The sequence below is a fragment of the Diprion similis genome, chromosome 3 (assembly GCF_021155765.1).
Source record: "Diprion similis isolate iyDipSimi1 chromosome 3, iyDipSimi1.1, whole genome shotgun sequence".
Lineage (NCBI taxonomy): Eukaryota > Metazoa > Arthropoda > Insecta > Hymenoptera > Diprionidae > Diprion > Diprion similis.
The window spans coordinates 16,926,817-16,944,277 of NC_060107.1; the positions used below are offsets into that span (position 1 = coordinate 16,926,817).

The 17,461-nt window shown below is 34.5% G+C and overlaps 1 protein-coding gene across 4 annotated transcripts; it reads right to left on the reverse strand.

Moving 5' to 3' along the window:
• Nucleotides 1-1,088: 1,088 nt before the first annotated feature.
• On the reverse strand, nucleotides 1,089-16,620 carry LOC124404096 (myotubularin-related protein 4). Of its 4 annotated transcripts, none has more exons than XM_046877963.1 (16): nucleotides 16,386-16,620; nucleotides 13,560-13,626; nucleotides 11,330-11,640; nucleotides 11,050-11,236; nucleotides 8,509-8,687; nucleotides 8,215-8,416; nucleotides 6,959-7,149; nucleotides 6,679-6,874; nucleotides 5,375-5,560; nucleotides 5,118-5,282; nucleotides 4,771-5,021; nucleotides 3,854-4,084; nucleotides 3,480-3,756; nucleotides 3,301-3,402; nucleotides 1,698-1,882; nucleotides 1,089-1,599 (listed from the first exon to the last, which is right to left on the reverse strand). In XM_046877963.1, the coding sequence occupies exons 3-16, from the start codon at nucleotides 11,632-11,634 to the stop codon at nucleotides 1,305-1,307; spliced, it is 2,952 nt and encodes a 983-aa protein (XP_046733919.1). In that variant the 5' UTR covers nucleotides 11,635-11,640; nucleotides 13,560-13,626; nucleotides 16,386-16,620; the 3' UTR covers nucleotides 1,089-1,304. The 4 variants fall into 4 exon arrangements, with proteins under 4 accessions (XP_046733919.1, XP_046733921.1, XP_046733920.1 ...); XM_046877965.1 differs by having other exon boundaries at nucleotides 13,560-13,647; XM_046877964.1 differs by lacking the exon at nucleotides 13,560-13,626.
• Nucleotides 16,621-17,461: the final 841 nt, after the last annotated feature.

The window sequence follows — 17,461 nt, forward strand, 5'->3', positions numbered from 1 at the left end:
ATCGTTATCTTTTCTAATTTTATGATATAATCTTTTCAATAAATATACTAAATGTGCCAGTGAACAAAAACTGTCCACAAATTCAAATAGGACCGTAGCTATCTATCTGTTATTTTTATGAGAGAATCCTCGCTAGGTTCGATCTTATTAGCAATTCATCCAAACCATGACGTTATAGGCAGGGCTCGCGAGCTACCAAGTTGTTCTGTGGATCAGTCGATATATAAATTTCACAATGAGAATGGCGATCTGAATAAGTTCAATTCACCTTGAGTCGCATATTCCTATTATTTTTCTCTTTAGGTTGGGTGTTAATATTATTGAAATATTCGTTAACCCAAAGTTTACTAATAAATTACAGATAATTATAGATATGTTTTATTTGATGCCATTCCATAATATACTTGTCCGATCAAAACGATACATCAATTATTATTTACTCCAATTACATTATTCCGACAATGCCAGACGTACGTTTTGCTCTGTAACGGGACTAATCCTATCATTATAACTTGAAACTAAAATCATATTTTAATTCCTCGAGTACGAAACATGGTTGATATTGCTTGGCACCTCAGTATAATACAAATAATTGTAATACAAATATGAAATACCATAGTACATTTAATATTCTGATTCATACACAGGTATATATTATGATATATATACATTTTTTTTAATTATAACAATAATATTGTTACCAAGTATTAGCGGTTCTTTTATTCGTGTCCAATTTACCAGACATCTTTCACAGCCTATCCAAATAGTGTGCAACCACCATGCCTCGCTGCAGAGAGTGAATCCCTGTGTCTGCGTGTCATAATAATATAGTTTCCTACAACTTAAAACTTCTAACCAAACTTTTGACAAACGAATACAATTATTAATTTAGATACAATTGGAATATCGTCGACCTAAAATATTTTATAATTTTTTTGCACGATTTTGTTTTAGCTTCTTTTTGAAATTTTCTATGCTGTTTCTCTTTTCTCCTACTGCATATTCATAAATGTTTGTATGTTTTTTTGTATAAATTATTCTAGTAATAAATATTTCGTCACTTAATAGACCTAGATTTACTTTTGTTAAAATCTTTAACTTCATATTCTGCATTTTTTTTTTTTTTTTTTTTTTAATTTATTTATGTATAAACTTAATTATGTATAAATCCACTCTACAACCATAAGTCTAAATATAGTTGTATTCTGGAAAAATTAATCATATATTCAATATAATACAGTGCTAAAAATTTATCCCAACTTAACGAAAAATCAGTTGCGGATCAGATTTCTCTGTTGGATAACTCAGTTCGGAGCCATTGCTGAATTAGTGCATGTGTCTTTGCCAATTGGTTGAACTTTAGTCGTCGATGCCATTGCAGTTATTACTCTGTGGCATGTCGTTATCTCAGTGCTTGATACTGGCTCAGTTTCATTATCGTGAGTTTTCATTGCATGGAGTTTCGTGTGTTGACAGGGACTTACATGATGTAGCCGTGAGAAACAGTCGCTACAAACCCTGACCGGATTGTACAATTGTTCGCTAGGCAGCGGAGTCGAGTTCTCCGAACAGTCTGCACAGAATATTTTACCACAGCCTCTGAAAGTATACCTCTCTTTGTCAGTTTATCGGAAAACACCATTTTTTCGTTCAAATTTACATCATTCGTCAATGCTTTAGCGATTTGCTTTCTTTACCTGCAGTGATGCTTGCGTCTTCCAAGCCAAAATTCTGTGTCGCATCCCATACAACGATTAACTGCGTGATCAGGCACCCACAGGACCGGTGCTGGACCCAGCTCTTCCACAGCTTCCCAAGACATGTCAGAGGGAAGCGATTCTCCGTGTTCACCTGCACTTCCAACTGAATCCGGCAATGACCCCTAAATTAAAAAAAATCAGCATTAGCTATTTTACAACCTTTATTTTTGCACATTGTCATACTTCCTGAATTGTACATGAAGGTTTCTTTCCGTTTTTTGTTACGTCTAAGTAAAGTTAGAAACGGTCAATTATGAATGAATTAGCTGGTCCGTTTCATGATTCTCCAGCAATATTATTTATGCCAATGGCGTTGAATACAAATGAAACAACACCCCTACTATTTAACAGAAATTAATCTTGGCAGATTCTCACAAAATTGTCTGAAAAACGTTCTAGAAATCGTACATTACATCATAATCATAGTTGTAACGCTAAGATGTAATTGTGGACAAAACATTTGTTATGCTATCCTTGCAAAAAAACTATTTTTATCCACTCTGGCAACGACTATTGGGTAAAACATTTTTCGGGCGATCTCTGGAGATCTTTATGGTAATCGAAATAAGCCTAAAAATATTGAATTTGGAACATAAGTACCAGAGTTTAGATTCATTTCTAATACACAGTAGGGATGCTGCTGCATTTCATCATTATTCGCATAAACAACACTGCTGGAGATTTTTTCCGATAATTTTTTCTACAATTCATCTAATGTTTGCAATTATTAACTCTTAGAGAACTGGCATACGCCATTTGGCGTAAGGTTATTGACCTAACAACATTTGACTTTAATTTGGTCAGGAAAAAAGATTTTTCGAAATTCCTCAGACCTCGGTCCTCTAAGGGTTAAAGCCAATGATAATGTAATCTGGTTAAATTAACTGGAAAGCTCAAACATAAATAGAATCCATGGATAACGAAAGAAAACCAATAGACTTCCAAGAAAATATCACATCCTTCATTCGTTTGTGTTTTGGTATTAAGCTCTGGCATTGAATGGAATTGAATGTTTATTAGTTTATTTACACTGTTTTCGAATTTTAATATTAAAATCAGTCTTACTTCACAACTCTTGCAGATGTCGGAACATAAATCATATCCCGAACTCTCCCGACTTCCACTTTTCATACTTAAAAAACTGGAGAGTAAGTAACGTATGTTGAGCTCAATATGAGTTGAAAAATATCTGCAGGGGGGAAAAAGCATCAAGAAAGCTAATTGACTACGAACGAGTAACGAGAACTGCAAAGTGCAACACGATAAATAGCTAAATGTAGTTCAAATTAAAGTTCTGATACTAAATTGTGCGTTCCTTAACAATGATACCATCGTGAACTCCGTCAGTGATAGTAAAAAAACGATGTTTTCTGTTGAATATTAACTTGATGTTTTTTCAGCTTTCACTGACGAAATTCACAACATAAGCTGCGTGCTTACGAAACTTTAACAATAATTACAACAAACTAATAAACTTCACAGTAAAAAAAGAAGAGGGAAGAAAACAGACATAGTTTTTCCTAAACCTAATGGTACTCACAATGTCATCAATACGATCAATGTCAGTGTTGTGATTGCAGACTTTTTTAATCAGAGCTAGCCTTGTTGTGTATAATTCCTTTCGCAAGGCTTCCACCTTCAGCTGAATTATAAAACAAATGTTAGATGTAATCAAGAATTGAGTGTTAAACAATTTTCATGCATATTTACAGACTTCACCTTGTTTTCTATGTCTATTTGCTGCAATCGCATTTGAATGTCACTGCATATAACAGGCAATCCGTCAATATCGTCGAGTTTATCAGAATTTTCAATTGTGATATCTTGATGAATTGGCGAGGCAGGACAAGCGCTGCTTGGGGTTCTTGAAAGTAAAGGTGCGCTTATGTCGCTGACATCGCTGCTGTCGTTAGCTCTGTTGCAATTACAAGTACTGCGAAGATGATTCGCATCTCCCCAAGTTAGTATTGACTCTTCGGATGGTGCCCGTTGGGATCTGAATTCATTGTTACAGATGCGTTAGAATAAAATAAAGTTGCAACGGTTAAGGAAATAAGTTTTTGAACGAAAAGCATAAATTATGTCACACTTACATCTCGTTATTAATATCAATAGTATTGTTAACAGGATCGCCATTTGGTATAAGTGTATCAGTAGAACTATCAACCGAAGGATTGACGGGTGATCCGCTCGGTATCTCAGCCTTATAATCCTTCCTCAAACTCACGTTTTCAACTGTATTTTCATGCACGGCCTGAATACTGTCACTTAACGTGTTTTTTTCAACTTTATCATTATTCTCGAAATTCATCGAATCGAATTTTCTGAAATATGCACACAAAAACGTCAATTATCTGTAACGAGAAGTTTCGTTGAGGATCAAATAGATTGTACAGTCTGATTCAGAATTTAAGAAAATATAAAAAAACTGTTTTAACAATCTTGGCAATGGTGTTTGTACAAATGGTAATAAACTCGACTGAAACAACATTCCTTGATTTGACGCGATTCCGTGATTTTTACCAGATACGAATAATACAAACTAAGATATCAATAATTAAGGAAAACGTTTTATAGTTAAAACTAGTTCTCAACAAATAAACCCTGGTGTTTTTGGGTTCAATTGGCTTACCAGCCATGTGTCTACAGAATCGTTTGAAAAATATTTATTAAATCTTGAATTACAGTACAGTTATAAGACGCAAATTCAATTGCTGAGAAATATTTGCTGTACCTTGCTTATAAAAATCTATTTTTATTCATCTCTAGAGATCTCTGGTTAACAAAATAAACCCAAAAACATTACAATCGAATAGATAATACCAGAGGTTAATCATTTCAAAACATTTTCTCAACCTGTTGATATCTGAGTTTGTGTTATTTGAATTTGCTCATACAAATTTCTCACTTAGTCAGTATATTTCATGTTCATTTTCTAATCGGTTTTGTCTCTTTCCCCAAGTTTTGATTCAGACTCTACAAACCATTCTTTCATGTGTCAGGTACTTACTTTTCTAATGTAATGCTGGGGTCACTCAGTCTTCTATGTGGGTACACGTTGTGGTCTTGGGCATGTATCAAATCACCGTATGATCGTGTCTTGGTCATTTGGCTTTGAGGTTCGTCCCCTTCTCCTCCTTCAATATCAATTATGCCAACCATTTGTTTGTCCTTGTTGTCTCCTGTCGACGTTACCATAGAGCCTAGATATACCTCAGACCACAAGACAAGGTCGCGTACATTGCAGCTGGGCCATAGAACCTTCAAATAAGAAAAGCGTGATATTAGAATGGAAACAGAAACGATTCCACTTCACCGTGGTTTCTGGAATAAATTTTGAAACCAGCATAGACTTGCCTGGTGCTTTGAAGGTGAATACAGGTAATTAATAAAAGAATTTGCGTTCAGAAAACGCCAGACGGAGAAAGTACGCTCTCGCACTCTAAATTGTAGTCGCTCTTGTCTATTATTACACAGGAATGTTCCAAAGAGCTGCGAATATGTATGCTGCGCCAACTTGACCTAGAATAAAGAATAATTTCCAGACTCTGAGTAATTAAAAATTGTTTCAAACGTTGTTTTAAGTGAATGTATCAGTTCTAAACGGGACTCACGATATATTCTGGGGACATTTGAAAACCGCACGGAAATTGGCGTATTAATTGGTGCACGCAATCCAGCCACTGTAGAAATACAGGGCAACGTTCGTTTGGGTCGTCGCAGCCTATGGTCTGCCCGCACCGATCGGCAAATTTGTGACCAAAATCAAACCATTCTCTTTCACAGAGTATTTGGAAACCCTAAAATAATCGGTGTTAGAAATGTTAGACTGATATTGAAAACTGAACGAGGATCAATTAAGGATAAATGGGCCGCAGAATCTGCATCAAAAGTTATAAAAAAGGGTAAAACTGTATGAAGAATCTCCAGCAATGATATTTGTCTCAGCGATGGTCAATACCAACGAAGTAACATCTTTCCTATACAATATTCCGAACAAACTTTGACTAAATTCGAATAACACAAGCTGAGATATTTACAATTTGAAAAATGGTTTTATTATTCAAACGTTCAAGATGATAAAATTCTGATATTCTCTGATTGGATGCCAATGATAACACGGCTGGAGATATTTTAAACGATTTTTACTTTTACCTCAACTTTTGATTCAGACGCTATGGTCCATTCGTCCTTAAGGGGGTATACGGCTGAAAGAGTGTGTAAATTTGGGGCTTCATGTCTCGACAAGTAAATATTCAAATCAATTGTGGTTTATTTGCTTCAAAAGCATTGTAGATCGAGCTTCATTTATATCTTCTTTTCTTACTAGAATTTGTTAAAAGCAAGCCTTTGTATTGACAAAAACGATGTGTTTTTTGGTACCAAGTTAACATTAATTTTGGAGATAGTATTGTCAGATAGTTTGACTCCATTGTCATGATCTCACTTTTTTTTTTTGTTAGTTAATGAAGTAAATGAAAACGTCGTGAATGTTGGACGAACAAATGAATTTCAATTTCAATCCGTAGCCATTTGTGACAAAAAAAATTTCAGATTCTGGCAAAGAGGATAAACCATCCAAGAACACTTTCTAAAAATTTATCGTAAATCGATTAAGCCCATTTTGAGATGTTGTGAGCACCACACAATATGTTGCAGAGAAAAATCGTATGATGTTATCTTCAAGAATAATACTTCCTATGAATCATTTTAATATATAAAAAAAAATGTAAATGGAGTTTCGTCTAGATACTTGTAAAAACAATAAATCCTGTTCGAATAAAATAATTTCCTGTGGAGATGTGACTTTCTAAAATTTACTCATTCTTTCAGCCGTCTAGTCATCATATATACCCCTTTGAGGCAAATAGTCCAACCAATTGTGTAAGACTATATTTTTAATCTGCTGCATGATCACCTCTATTGTACGATAATAGGGATCTAATAGCAACTGAGCTAAGGCAACGATTTGTGGGGTCCTGTCCCACCCGTCGCTGCAATGCACAAGCACTGGTCGTCCATCCCTTTCGATAGCAGAACTAACGGTTACAGCTGCCCTGAGTAAACCGGACATGTGTTGGAGCCATCTAGTTCCTTCGAGCAAACTGAGCCAACTAAGAGACGATAACATGGAATTTTAGCTATCAAGAATGTGTTATGTCAATAATATCAGAGGCAGTAAGCTTCTGGAAACTCACTTTGGCGGATCCGCGTCGGAAGCGCAAAGCTGTCTAACGGCGTGAAAGCTCTTTCGTATCGAATGTATGTTAGGAAGGTTCATGAACTGGATGTCACAGCTTGGGTAATATTCTGGGCATTCACATCCACCTCCACGTGCTCTATTCGCTACTGCTGTTGTGTAAGATCGTGCGTCAACTATCAGAACTTTCTGCAATCATACAAACATTTAATATCCATTATCATCATTTATTTGCTAAAGAAATCATAGCTAATGAATTATTTTACGAGGCGGAAGTTCATAATCTAGCAATTATATTGTAGGAGAAATCATCATTTTTTAACTCGAATAATAGGATTATCAGGAATTGGATAAACTCTCAAGGCAGAACAATACTCACATATTGCAAAGTTGACTCGCTTAACCGAATTCTGAGGTTCCAAAATAATAACGAATATCACAAACTTCAACCTCGTATTATTTTGCTGTCTACACGTTTGCAACTTGTGATACTTTCTTTGGTTCAAGTTATACAGTGAGGTGTTTTGGCGAGAAGCAACGTTTTTTTCACTCATCCTCATCTGAACAACAAAGACGAATCCTCTGGGGAGGATATTCCTTGAATCTAATTTTAACAGGTTGCTCTAAGAATTCGAAGTTTAGTGTGTCAGTTTTTTGAAAAATTATTCCGCTCATTTTCATTCAATGATATGGATTTGATTCTGAGAATTCAATTGAATTGTCTACAAATTTATTACTCAAATTTCGGTTGTTAGGTAAATGGTTTAGCCATTCAAGACGTTGAAACATAAATTTTTACCTAAAATCAAGTTTCAAGGCTCATAACTTGTGAATTGTTGAAGCTACAGTCTTCTCTCTATAGATACTGCCATAAAAAAATGATGTGCCTAGAAATTTGGCATTCAAATATTTATTTTGAAGACAAAAGTTTAGCCACTAAGGAGGTTTGAAGAGGAATTTTGATGTAAAATTGACTTTAGAGGCTTATAATTTTCTAAGCATTTGAGCTACAGATTTCCATCACTGAACACTTTTGTAAAGAATTTCATTTTTGAGACAATGCTTCCGAGATAAAGTCCATATTATTAAATTTTGCTGAATGGTAAATATTTGAAAGAAAAAAAACAACGTCATCCCTATGTTAAGTAAACGGGAAAACTTAGGATTTTTCTTGCAATGGACAAGAAGTTTTGCTGTAGTAAGACAAAGGGAATGCTGCTTCCGAACAAAGCACCTTACCAAACCGTCATTTACCTTGTTCACAGGAGAGGTAATTGTTGTTTCTGGGGAATCTGTGTAACCGAGCGGAGGGTCAATCATTGTTGATTCCCCTTTGTCGTATGCACAAGCGTCGGAAAGAGCTTTGAGTAGATCTTCATCTTCGGAGCTTCTCCATCCTAGCCAGCCAACTTCAGGTTGACTGCTGCGAGCTATTACTGCGCCGTTATTGACATGCCTTTAAATTAACAGGTCCAGTTGAAGACAAAAGCAATGCGTGAAATGGTAACTTTTAGGAGGCAGATAGCAGCCCAATTTGCACAATGTTACCTCCACACAACCGCTGGAATTCGCCTGGAGCTTCTGAATTTAGCAACGCTCTCGAGCGTTTCATCCGTTATGCAAGCAGGTACCAAAAGCTGGGGAGGATACGATGGGCACATTTTGTAGTCCACATTTATTTGACTAATACGCCAGGTACCATGAAGATTGAACTTCAAGCGTTCCACCTGTATTTGTCATTTCAATTCCGGATTAGTGAAATTCTTAGTTACCAGAGAAATAGAGATTGCAGTTGAGAAATGACCCACAAATTTATTTAAAAGGTTAACTGAAGATTGTTATCATAAGGATTCTATGGATTGTTATATTCAGTGGATAGGTTTCAAAGTGACGTGGAAGAAAATAAAAATTGGCTTGTATGATCAGATAAGACGCCAAAACAACCGTTGCAGTTTTAAGGTCATAGAGGCAAAATACAGGTGATAGTAGACGATTTCTATCATTAGTGATCAGATCATAAAACCGATTTTAATGACCAACAGATTGTGATACATGTTATTCTGAATAATAATTTTATGTTAAGGAAAGTGGTAAATTGAAAATCAACATTCTTCGTAGATTTAGTACGGTAGCATATTTAGAAATTTATCAAACTAACAATTGTAGTCTTAAACTAGCATGATTTTCCTAAACATGAAAGGAGAAACAAAATAAATAAGTTATATGTATAAGCAAAAGCACAGATATTAATTTTTCATTTCAAATCGCTTTAAAATGATAAAAAAAATGTTAAATTTGTTAAATTTCACTTTGCGGTGACTTGTTTCATCTTTCATTCAATTGTCCATTCAACATTGTTGTCTACAGATAAAAATCAATATCAAGATATTGTTGAAAATGTTATCGACATATCGACGTATCGCAGTAAGATAGTACTTAGAGCATTCTGAATAAAATGAGTCATCGCAAAGTGAGATTGAACTAACACTAGAATCTTTACCATTTTCAAAGTTATTTGAAATAAAATATCGATATATAAGCTTTTGTTTACAACTTTAGTATTTCTTTTGGGTATATTTTGAGGTAAATCATCTTAGTTTACAAATATATTAATCCGATAAATACTCAATGTGTGACTATATCATTGATTAGAACAATGCAAGGTGTGCGCCTGAATATAGTAAAGTTCAAGACTAGAAAATTAGCCTATGAAGAAGCTACGAATGCGACAGAAAACCTTCTATAGAAATGCCCTAGAAATCGCTGATTAAGGGTAAGGAAATTTCCATTTCATCTGGTACAGAAATCAATGTAAAATAGAAATATGATAGAATATGATAACGACGACGATGACAATGATGATGACGATAACGATAATGATGATGAAAAAAGGATATTCTGAAGTAGGGGGGCTGGCTCTGCTCCCTACACCCCCACCAGGGCCATCATTTATATTTTACTTGCACAACCCTGATTTAAGCGCGCTGACTTGAAATTGTACGTTAAAGTCGGTATTGGGGTCAACTAGACCCCAATGAGGTGTTGGGGTCAACTGGACAATAAGGAAAACAAAAACAGCAAACACATACTGCCCAAAAAGGGCACCACCCGCTCGTACTGCGGTTGATATAGAAAACTCAGCTTCTGTGAGTGAGTGATTCCCACTTTTTGAGTCAATAGATGCGGCCAGAGTTGAGTCGGAATAAAAGTCCTACATTTAACACAGGAATAAAAGTCGACTATTCCCTTGGGTGATTACTAAACCCACCCGCGGAAATAATCTCCGACTTTATTCCCTTGTTACATAATGTACTATTGTTGTCACAACGCAAGTTTTATACTACAAGGACCTCTCTAGAGCTTTATTTGAGTAGTATAGTTATTTCTTTTGTAAATTACACTACACCACTGTGCCAATTAATGCACTATGTTTATTTTATTATATCTTTTTCGATGTACAAGTTTATATTCCGATAATCTCTAATAAATAAAAAATGAATATTTGGGCTCATTTTGTTCATCGTAGAAATCTTCAGAGACCAGATGAAATTTTTTTGCATATAGTTGCATTATGTTCAGAGTAGATCAAAATACAACAGCTATTCGTTACCAGCTTGATTAGCCAATTGCATTTCGTCGCAACATTTGGCATGACTAAAATTATAACAGCGTATATCGACATGATCACATAAAAAGTCGTATGACAGTTAAAAGGCTTATACACCCTTTAGATTATTTCAATATTTTATTATACATGGCGCAGTATTCAAATACACCCTTTTGACTTCAGTCACGCGATTTCTTTAATATTATTTGGACAAATTTTGAGGACTTTGGTCAGCAAGCAAAACCAGCAAAAAACCACCAAAGTTCAATGATTTTGTAACGTCCGAATAATAAAATTTTGTCGTAAATTGTTGATATCTGTTGTTTCATTCGTATTCACTATCATTGGTGCACATAATAGTGTTGGAGATTTTTAAAAATATTTCTTCTGTCGTGTCAATTTTTCATTCGAACTCTACAGCTAATACATTTCAACTCTACGTCCGTTCGGAAATGGTTTCTACTATAACAAATGTCACTCACTTCTGATTGGAAGGTCGCAGTGTAGGAGGATGGATCTTTCCCCAATCGTGGATAATCCTTGCCTTCTTCGACGCACCAGGCATAATAAGCAAATGCAAATATATCTTCGATACTTTTCCTGGGATAAGTGAGTTTGTGCAGGCGCTTGAACCATTCCAAGCAATGCTCGTTTGTGGAGAATGCACAGCTGAAATATGTAATAGATTCACAATTTTGTATTATTACTAAATGTATATCGGCATTTTCGTGTACCGAGTTAGCAAAAAATCTAGCTGCTTACCTCAACGACGGTGCATCTTTACAAGTAATATGGAGAAAGAATATCTCCTTTACTTCAAGCTGCTCGATAAGACCCAACGGTATGTTATAGTTTGACTGATTGAGTTGCAGGTACAAGCGATAGTTCGAAAGTGCTAAAATGCCATCCGAAGTGCGTCCAAGCGCCAAAACGGATTCTCCGCTAAGCGGAGTGAATGGAACAGTCAAAGACGGGTCCTCGCTTTCCACTGTATGTTTTGGAAACAACTCAGATGCACCCAGGTGACAAATAGATTGCAGACTCGTCGGTTCCTCGGAAGTATCCATTGCAACCTAAGTATTTAGGACTTTTCATTTGGTATTAATATTTCTTTTTCTCGTTCTTATTTGAGCAACTGGTTGCACGTAGTGAAAAAAAAAAATACTACTTAGAGGATATCTCTCAAGGCTAATTTTAAACGATCAATTCCCTAATCCGAAGTCTTTTTATATAATTAACACACAGAAGATGTCATTTTTTCAAAAATTGTTAACGCTGAGTATTTTGCGTCGAAACAAGTATTTCTCAAATCGACCAAAGTAAAATTGCACAAAAAATTAGTCTCTTCGACTGCACATAGGGATTTTTTTTTAAAGGTTTGCTTCCTCTTTTTGATGAAGCAATTAGTTAATGTTTTACGAGAAACTTGAATATTTCATCCAGAAATCAGCTATTTTGTTATCTTGTGAGATATAAAATTTTTCCCATATGGAGTAAACTTCAGTTTAAAAATAATTTTGATTTTCTTATTTTAGAACAATATTGATCTTATGCAAAAATTCATCATTAAGCATTTATATTTAGCAATAGCTCAACTATTAACTTTACGACAAACTTACAATTGAAAAATTTGTCGGTAATACAATTTGTTGGAAAAATTTATACTGTAGAGAAAAGTTTTTAAACTTGAACGGTTCACTAGTTATATGCTTTGAAAGTTATAGAGTAAGAATTTATCTGTAAACATCTTTAGTGGCTGAATTATGGACTTTACAATAAAAATTCTAAGAAAAATTTCGTAAAGGAGTTAATTCTCTACAAAATATATTCAGCATCAAATCCATATTATTAAATGCAGCGGTACGGTAGTGGGGAAAGAAAAAAAAAAAAAAATTATATCTGTCCTGTGTGATTTGAATGGGAAAACAGATAGCAAGGATTGGTTTTTGCTATAACCAAGTTTATGAGGTGGAAACTAAAATGAAAAATATATCACTTGTAACGGAAAAATCCTACTGAGTGTAGGCATTATAGAACAAGAGGCAAACAAAAACAGATATGCTGACGTAAAATTAAACTTTTTTTTTAATCCTGTCAAATTCCAAATACCGATATATTCATAGTAATCAACTTTGCAAGTTGAGGAGTGGTTCATGTATGATGAAAGTACTTTGGACCAACAAAAAGAGTTTCTGTGGTGAAAGTAAGATACAACAAAATCAAAATTGCTCAATTATTTGCATACAATTGTTTAAGGGAGTCCAGGAGATATCAGTAATTTGTGTAAAAACTGTTGTTCGTATTTTAATTGAAAAACATTTTCTTGGTCTAAATATGACAAGAATTGCAAATACTCAAGATTGCAATATATTCAAAAATATTAATTTTATTATTACGAGTTAAATTGTAATAAAATTCGCATATCATACGATAAGCTTTGATTTCGAATGGAATCATACGTGATAACAAGATGTGTATACATCGAAGCAGATTTAAAGATTAAAACCTCATTTCACTCTTCAATGTACTGAGAAGAAATTCCTGTAATGTTATTTCTTTATCATATTGAATTTAGTAACGTTATCGTAAGGTTTAATGCAGAGAAAAAATCATCATTTCGCGATGTTAAAACTGTCTGAAATTCAGTAAACCGTAATAAAACAAAACACACTCATATTTGGAAATTCTAGTTCCTTAAAAATCATTGTAAGATTATAAAAATTGTATTTTTTCCTCGATTTCTCATTACGATAACGTTACTAACTTCAACCTCATATTTCTTTATTTACTGTGTTTGTCACTCGCTACGAGTGAGTTCAAGAATGTTGTGATGATTCCTCTCAGTGATATCGAACATTAGTAGACAGAGTTTTTGACTCAAGTGTGTGAATAGATTTGATGAAAAAATTTGATGAAAAATAGAAAAATGTTTACGAGTTTTATACTGTTGAAAGAAAAGAAAAGAAAAACATTCAAAACGAAGTCCACTCACCACAGTCTGAGAGATCTATTCTCTTCGCTGTGCCTCCAGTTTCACAGGTTTATTAGCTTATAATGATCTGTAAATAAAAAACAATATCCTGTAAGAAAATGAATCAATTATTGTTATCGATTGATTCTAACAGAGTTAATAGTTACTGAAGAATAAGATTTTAGTTCCTTACAAGTTTTGAGTACTTTTAACTGTGTGCTTATAGATTAAAGAACAGTTTTTTTGATTCATTTGCTTAAAGATGATGTAGAAAACAAACAATTGAATATCTCCACAGTGCCTATTATTATTATTATGTTTTTCTTTCCTTCTATTCTATAGGTATTATTATTTTCTCTTTTTTTCATGTTCACAACTACGTGATTAAGATATTGAATTATAACTGGCTTAACAGAGGACATAAATAAACTTTCACTTATTCCAGATAGATTATCCAACAAAAAAACGTGACAAGAAGTCATTGAATCAGTGTGATCATAGTTCTGAACACAAATAATGAAGTGAATATTCAAACGTATCTATAGAAACATTTTTTACAGAGATTGGTTGGTCAAACGTTGATATATTCTTTTAATTTTGTTAAGATTGGAATACTAAATTGTAGCACATTGAGTTATTTATCAAGTTATTATATCCATAAGCAGCAAATATTTCTTCCAAAGAATAGAAATACAAAACACTGAAGTTGTGAAAAACTTTAGATATCGAAGCTTTATTTCAAATCGCTATAAAATCATTCAAATTCTAGTATAATCATTCGATTCCAATCTACCACGGCTTGTTATTATCATTATTATTATTATTATTATTATTATTGTAAGACTATTTTCAAAAGAAAATTCACTGAATCACTTTCATTAATATTCACTTATTGTTAGTTGAATATTTTATTTTATAACACTGTACCAACATCATACGAATGTCTTGTAATATAATCAACTACATACCGAATGTTGACCAACAAACCTTCTTGACTGATTAAAAAATGGATGTAGAAAGAAAAAGCAAAAAAGGAATGTTATATGAATAATTCCAACCACAAATGCAACATTGAAAGTACATGCGCATGCTGATAATGCAATTGCATTACGTAATCAAGTTTCTTAAATGTATATTTTGTAACCTTGTGTAAATTTATGGATGAAGAGAATTGAGCGTTGAGATGTAAACCTTGTTTAAAAAAAAACAAAAAAAACGAATAAATATATTAGTCAATATTTTTCTTGTTATATGCAAAATCAGTTTTGCAAAACTAATTCGCTTCTGTAGTAGGACCAATGATGAATTAGCATAATGTTACATGGTGCATCTTAAGTTTGCGCTTTGCATTGAAATAAAGTAGCGTGAAATTGGTGGCTAATTTAATATCTGCGTATGCTTATACGTTTCATATGATATTACTGCCTGTATGATTATCATGTTATTTTTATATTCGATCCTCAACGACGGTATGAAAGCGAGTAAACAAAGATCTATCGGAGATAAACGGGATGTGCATTTACTCGCTCAGTTTTTCGTTCATGCCGTCATTGCTGATCCGGCAAAAGACAGAAATGCATTGCAGTGGATGAGCTTTTGCGGTGTCCCAGGTCAACAATAAAGACAGTCAAATTTGACCTTTCGGTCGTAATGAGGGAGGCCCTCCGGAGAACTCGAATACATTTTATTCAATACCAACGATTCTTAAACATAGGGCAAAAAATATATGCAAAACAAACTGCATTGAATTAATTGTATTCCAATTCCGAGGAGGGTCTCCCCCGTTAGAGCCAAAACGTTGAATTTGACGATTTTTATCGTTGACCTTGGACACAGAAACAGCTGATCCATTAATAATAAAGGTTGAAAAATTCTTTCAACAGAAATGCATTGCGTTTGAGTGTTTAACAAAACAACTGCTTTGTAAACAAGGGGACAGAAAAATTAGTTCATCGCGTTAAACAGAAACAATTTTAATACAACAAAACAAAAGGGCGATCGTTAATTTTTGTAAAAAATTTAGAAATTTCTGTATTTCATCTATATTTAACACACTGTACATATTTTTGCACACCTGGGACAGTGAAGAACAATACATCTTTAATTGTCATCTCTTGAATGCAGAAAGGCGGCTGTTAAAACATTGCGCTGGAATTCATTACTTTCAAAGTATATCGGTTTGAATATTTGCTTTACTTTCGACTATAAAGAAGAAAATTAATTTTTAACACCTGCTGGGAAATCGGTCATCAAAATGAGTCAATAAAAGGCATTGAGTTGTTCATCCGTGTTTCATTTTTGTGACTTTTAACTTTTTAGAGTAAACACGAATATAATTCACAAATATGTGGTGTTGATAATTCATTGCTCAGGTACTGTCTATGAGATACATATGTCAGACCTAAGCAAGTTACAAGGTGATACTGAAACGAAATGTTTTATTGGATACACGATTTAGTCAAAAATAATTGGTGAATTGTGCATTTGGTGTAGCGGAATTATGGAAGACAAATAGGCTAATCCTTCGTGAGGGCATTGTGTAACTATTCAAGTTTTTCTAACGCTAATTGCATGTTACAGACGTACAGCGAGCTGTAATTTCGACTGGAGAAACATCGAGTTCAAGTTTTGGTCCGCTAGTTTTTCCGTCCATGTTATAAATACGATAAAAATGTGAAGTTTGTTTAACTAGAGGGTGTGTGGCTTTATCAAGACGAAGATTATCTTTGTAGGAATTAATGAGAATTGCGCGAGTCTTGTGACGTGAAAACGAGACACCTTGTGTACAGCAATTCACAAATGTCAAAATGAATCAACAAGATGTTACTATATTCGAATAAAACTCACTTGCAGCGCTGTATGGTAATCACATCAATGACTGCTATCTTGCACACGATACATCACATTAAAACTGTCAACACTGGCTACACGAGTCGGATACTTATAAACATTATTTAGTTGGAAACATCTTTCTGCTCGATTAGACAGAGTGATCTTAAAACGTACGCAGATCGGAATAGAACGGCAAGTCATAGACAAGCAACTGCACTTATTACATACTCGAGAAGCTTGTAGCCATACACGGCGACGATCAAAACTACACAACCAAATGCAATTTGTGCGTTCTGAAATCAACTGAACGATTCAGCTGCAGCCAGCACGCGTTCCGAAACTTATCATTGCCAACTTTAGCTGACCACTGAACTATATAACCGTTGACGAGTTCTACATACAAACTTACAGACGACGCAAAGTCACTCACAATCACCTACAAACGGCCTACAAATAATCCAGCGCAAGCAGAACTCATTTCGATCGCGAATTGCAGGTAATGTCAGAAGACGTCATGGGAACTCCCTAAGTGAATTTGCTCTATGAATAACGACTGAATTATTGACTTATAGACGACGCGAAATCACTTACAAACACTTACAAACGATTAAAAGAAAAATCAACTCATTCGGTTGTTAATGAGGGGTTTAAGTATGCTTTTTTGCCGAGGATTTTCAACTTGTCCGTTACAACGAGGTGCCCAGTTTCACCCAGTATTGACAGGCGTCCATCAACGCGATGTAGCAGTCCTACCTTTATCGACCGAGCGAATTCATTCGTTTTCTTCCTATATTAAATGAACAAACGATCGGAATGGGTTGAAATTTCGAGGGTGCATAGCTCTTTTGCAGCGGAATCGAAGAACGTTACTGACATTTCGAAAATCGTCAAAAGAATGTGTGGTTTTTGACACGTGTTGCTATTCCAACATTACCCGCATTTGAGGAGCAAAAAAGTGCATATTTGCGGGACCTTCTGCCATTATGGAAGTTAGGAGTGAAATGAGCCACCGTGACACTGTTTTTATGCAATATTGAGGCCGCTAAAAGAAACTAGTGATTACAATAATTTCGTAACTAAAGGATGCTCTC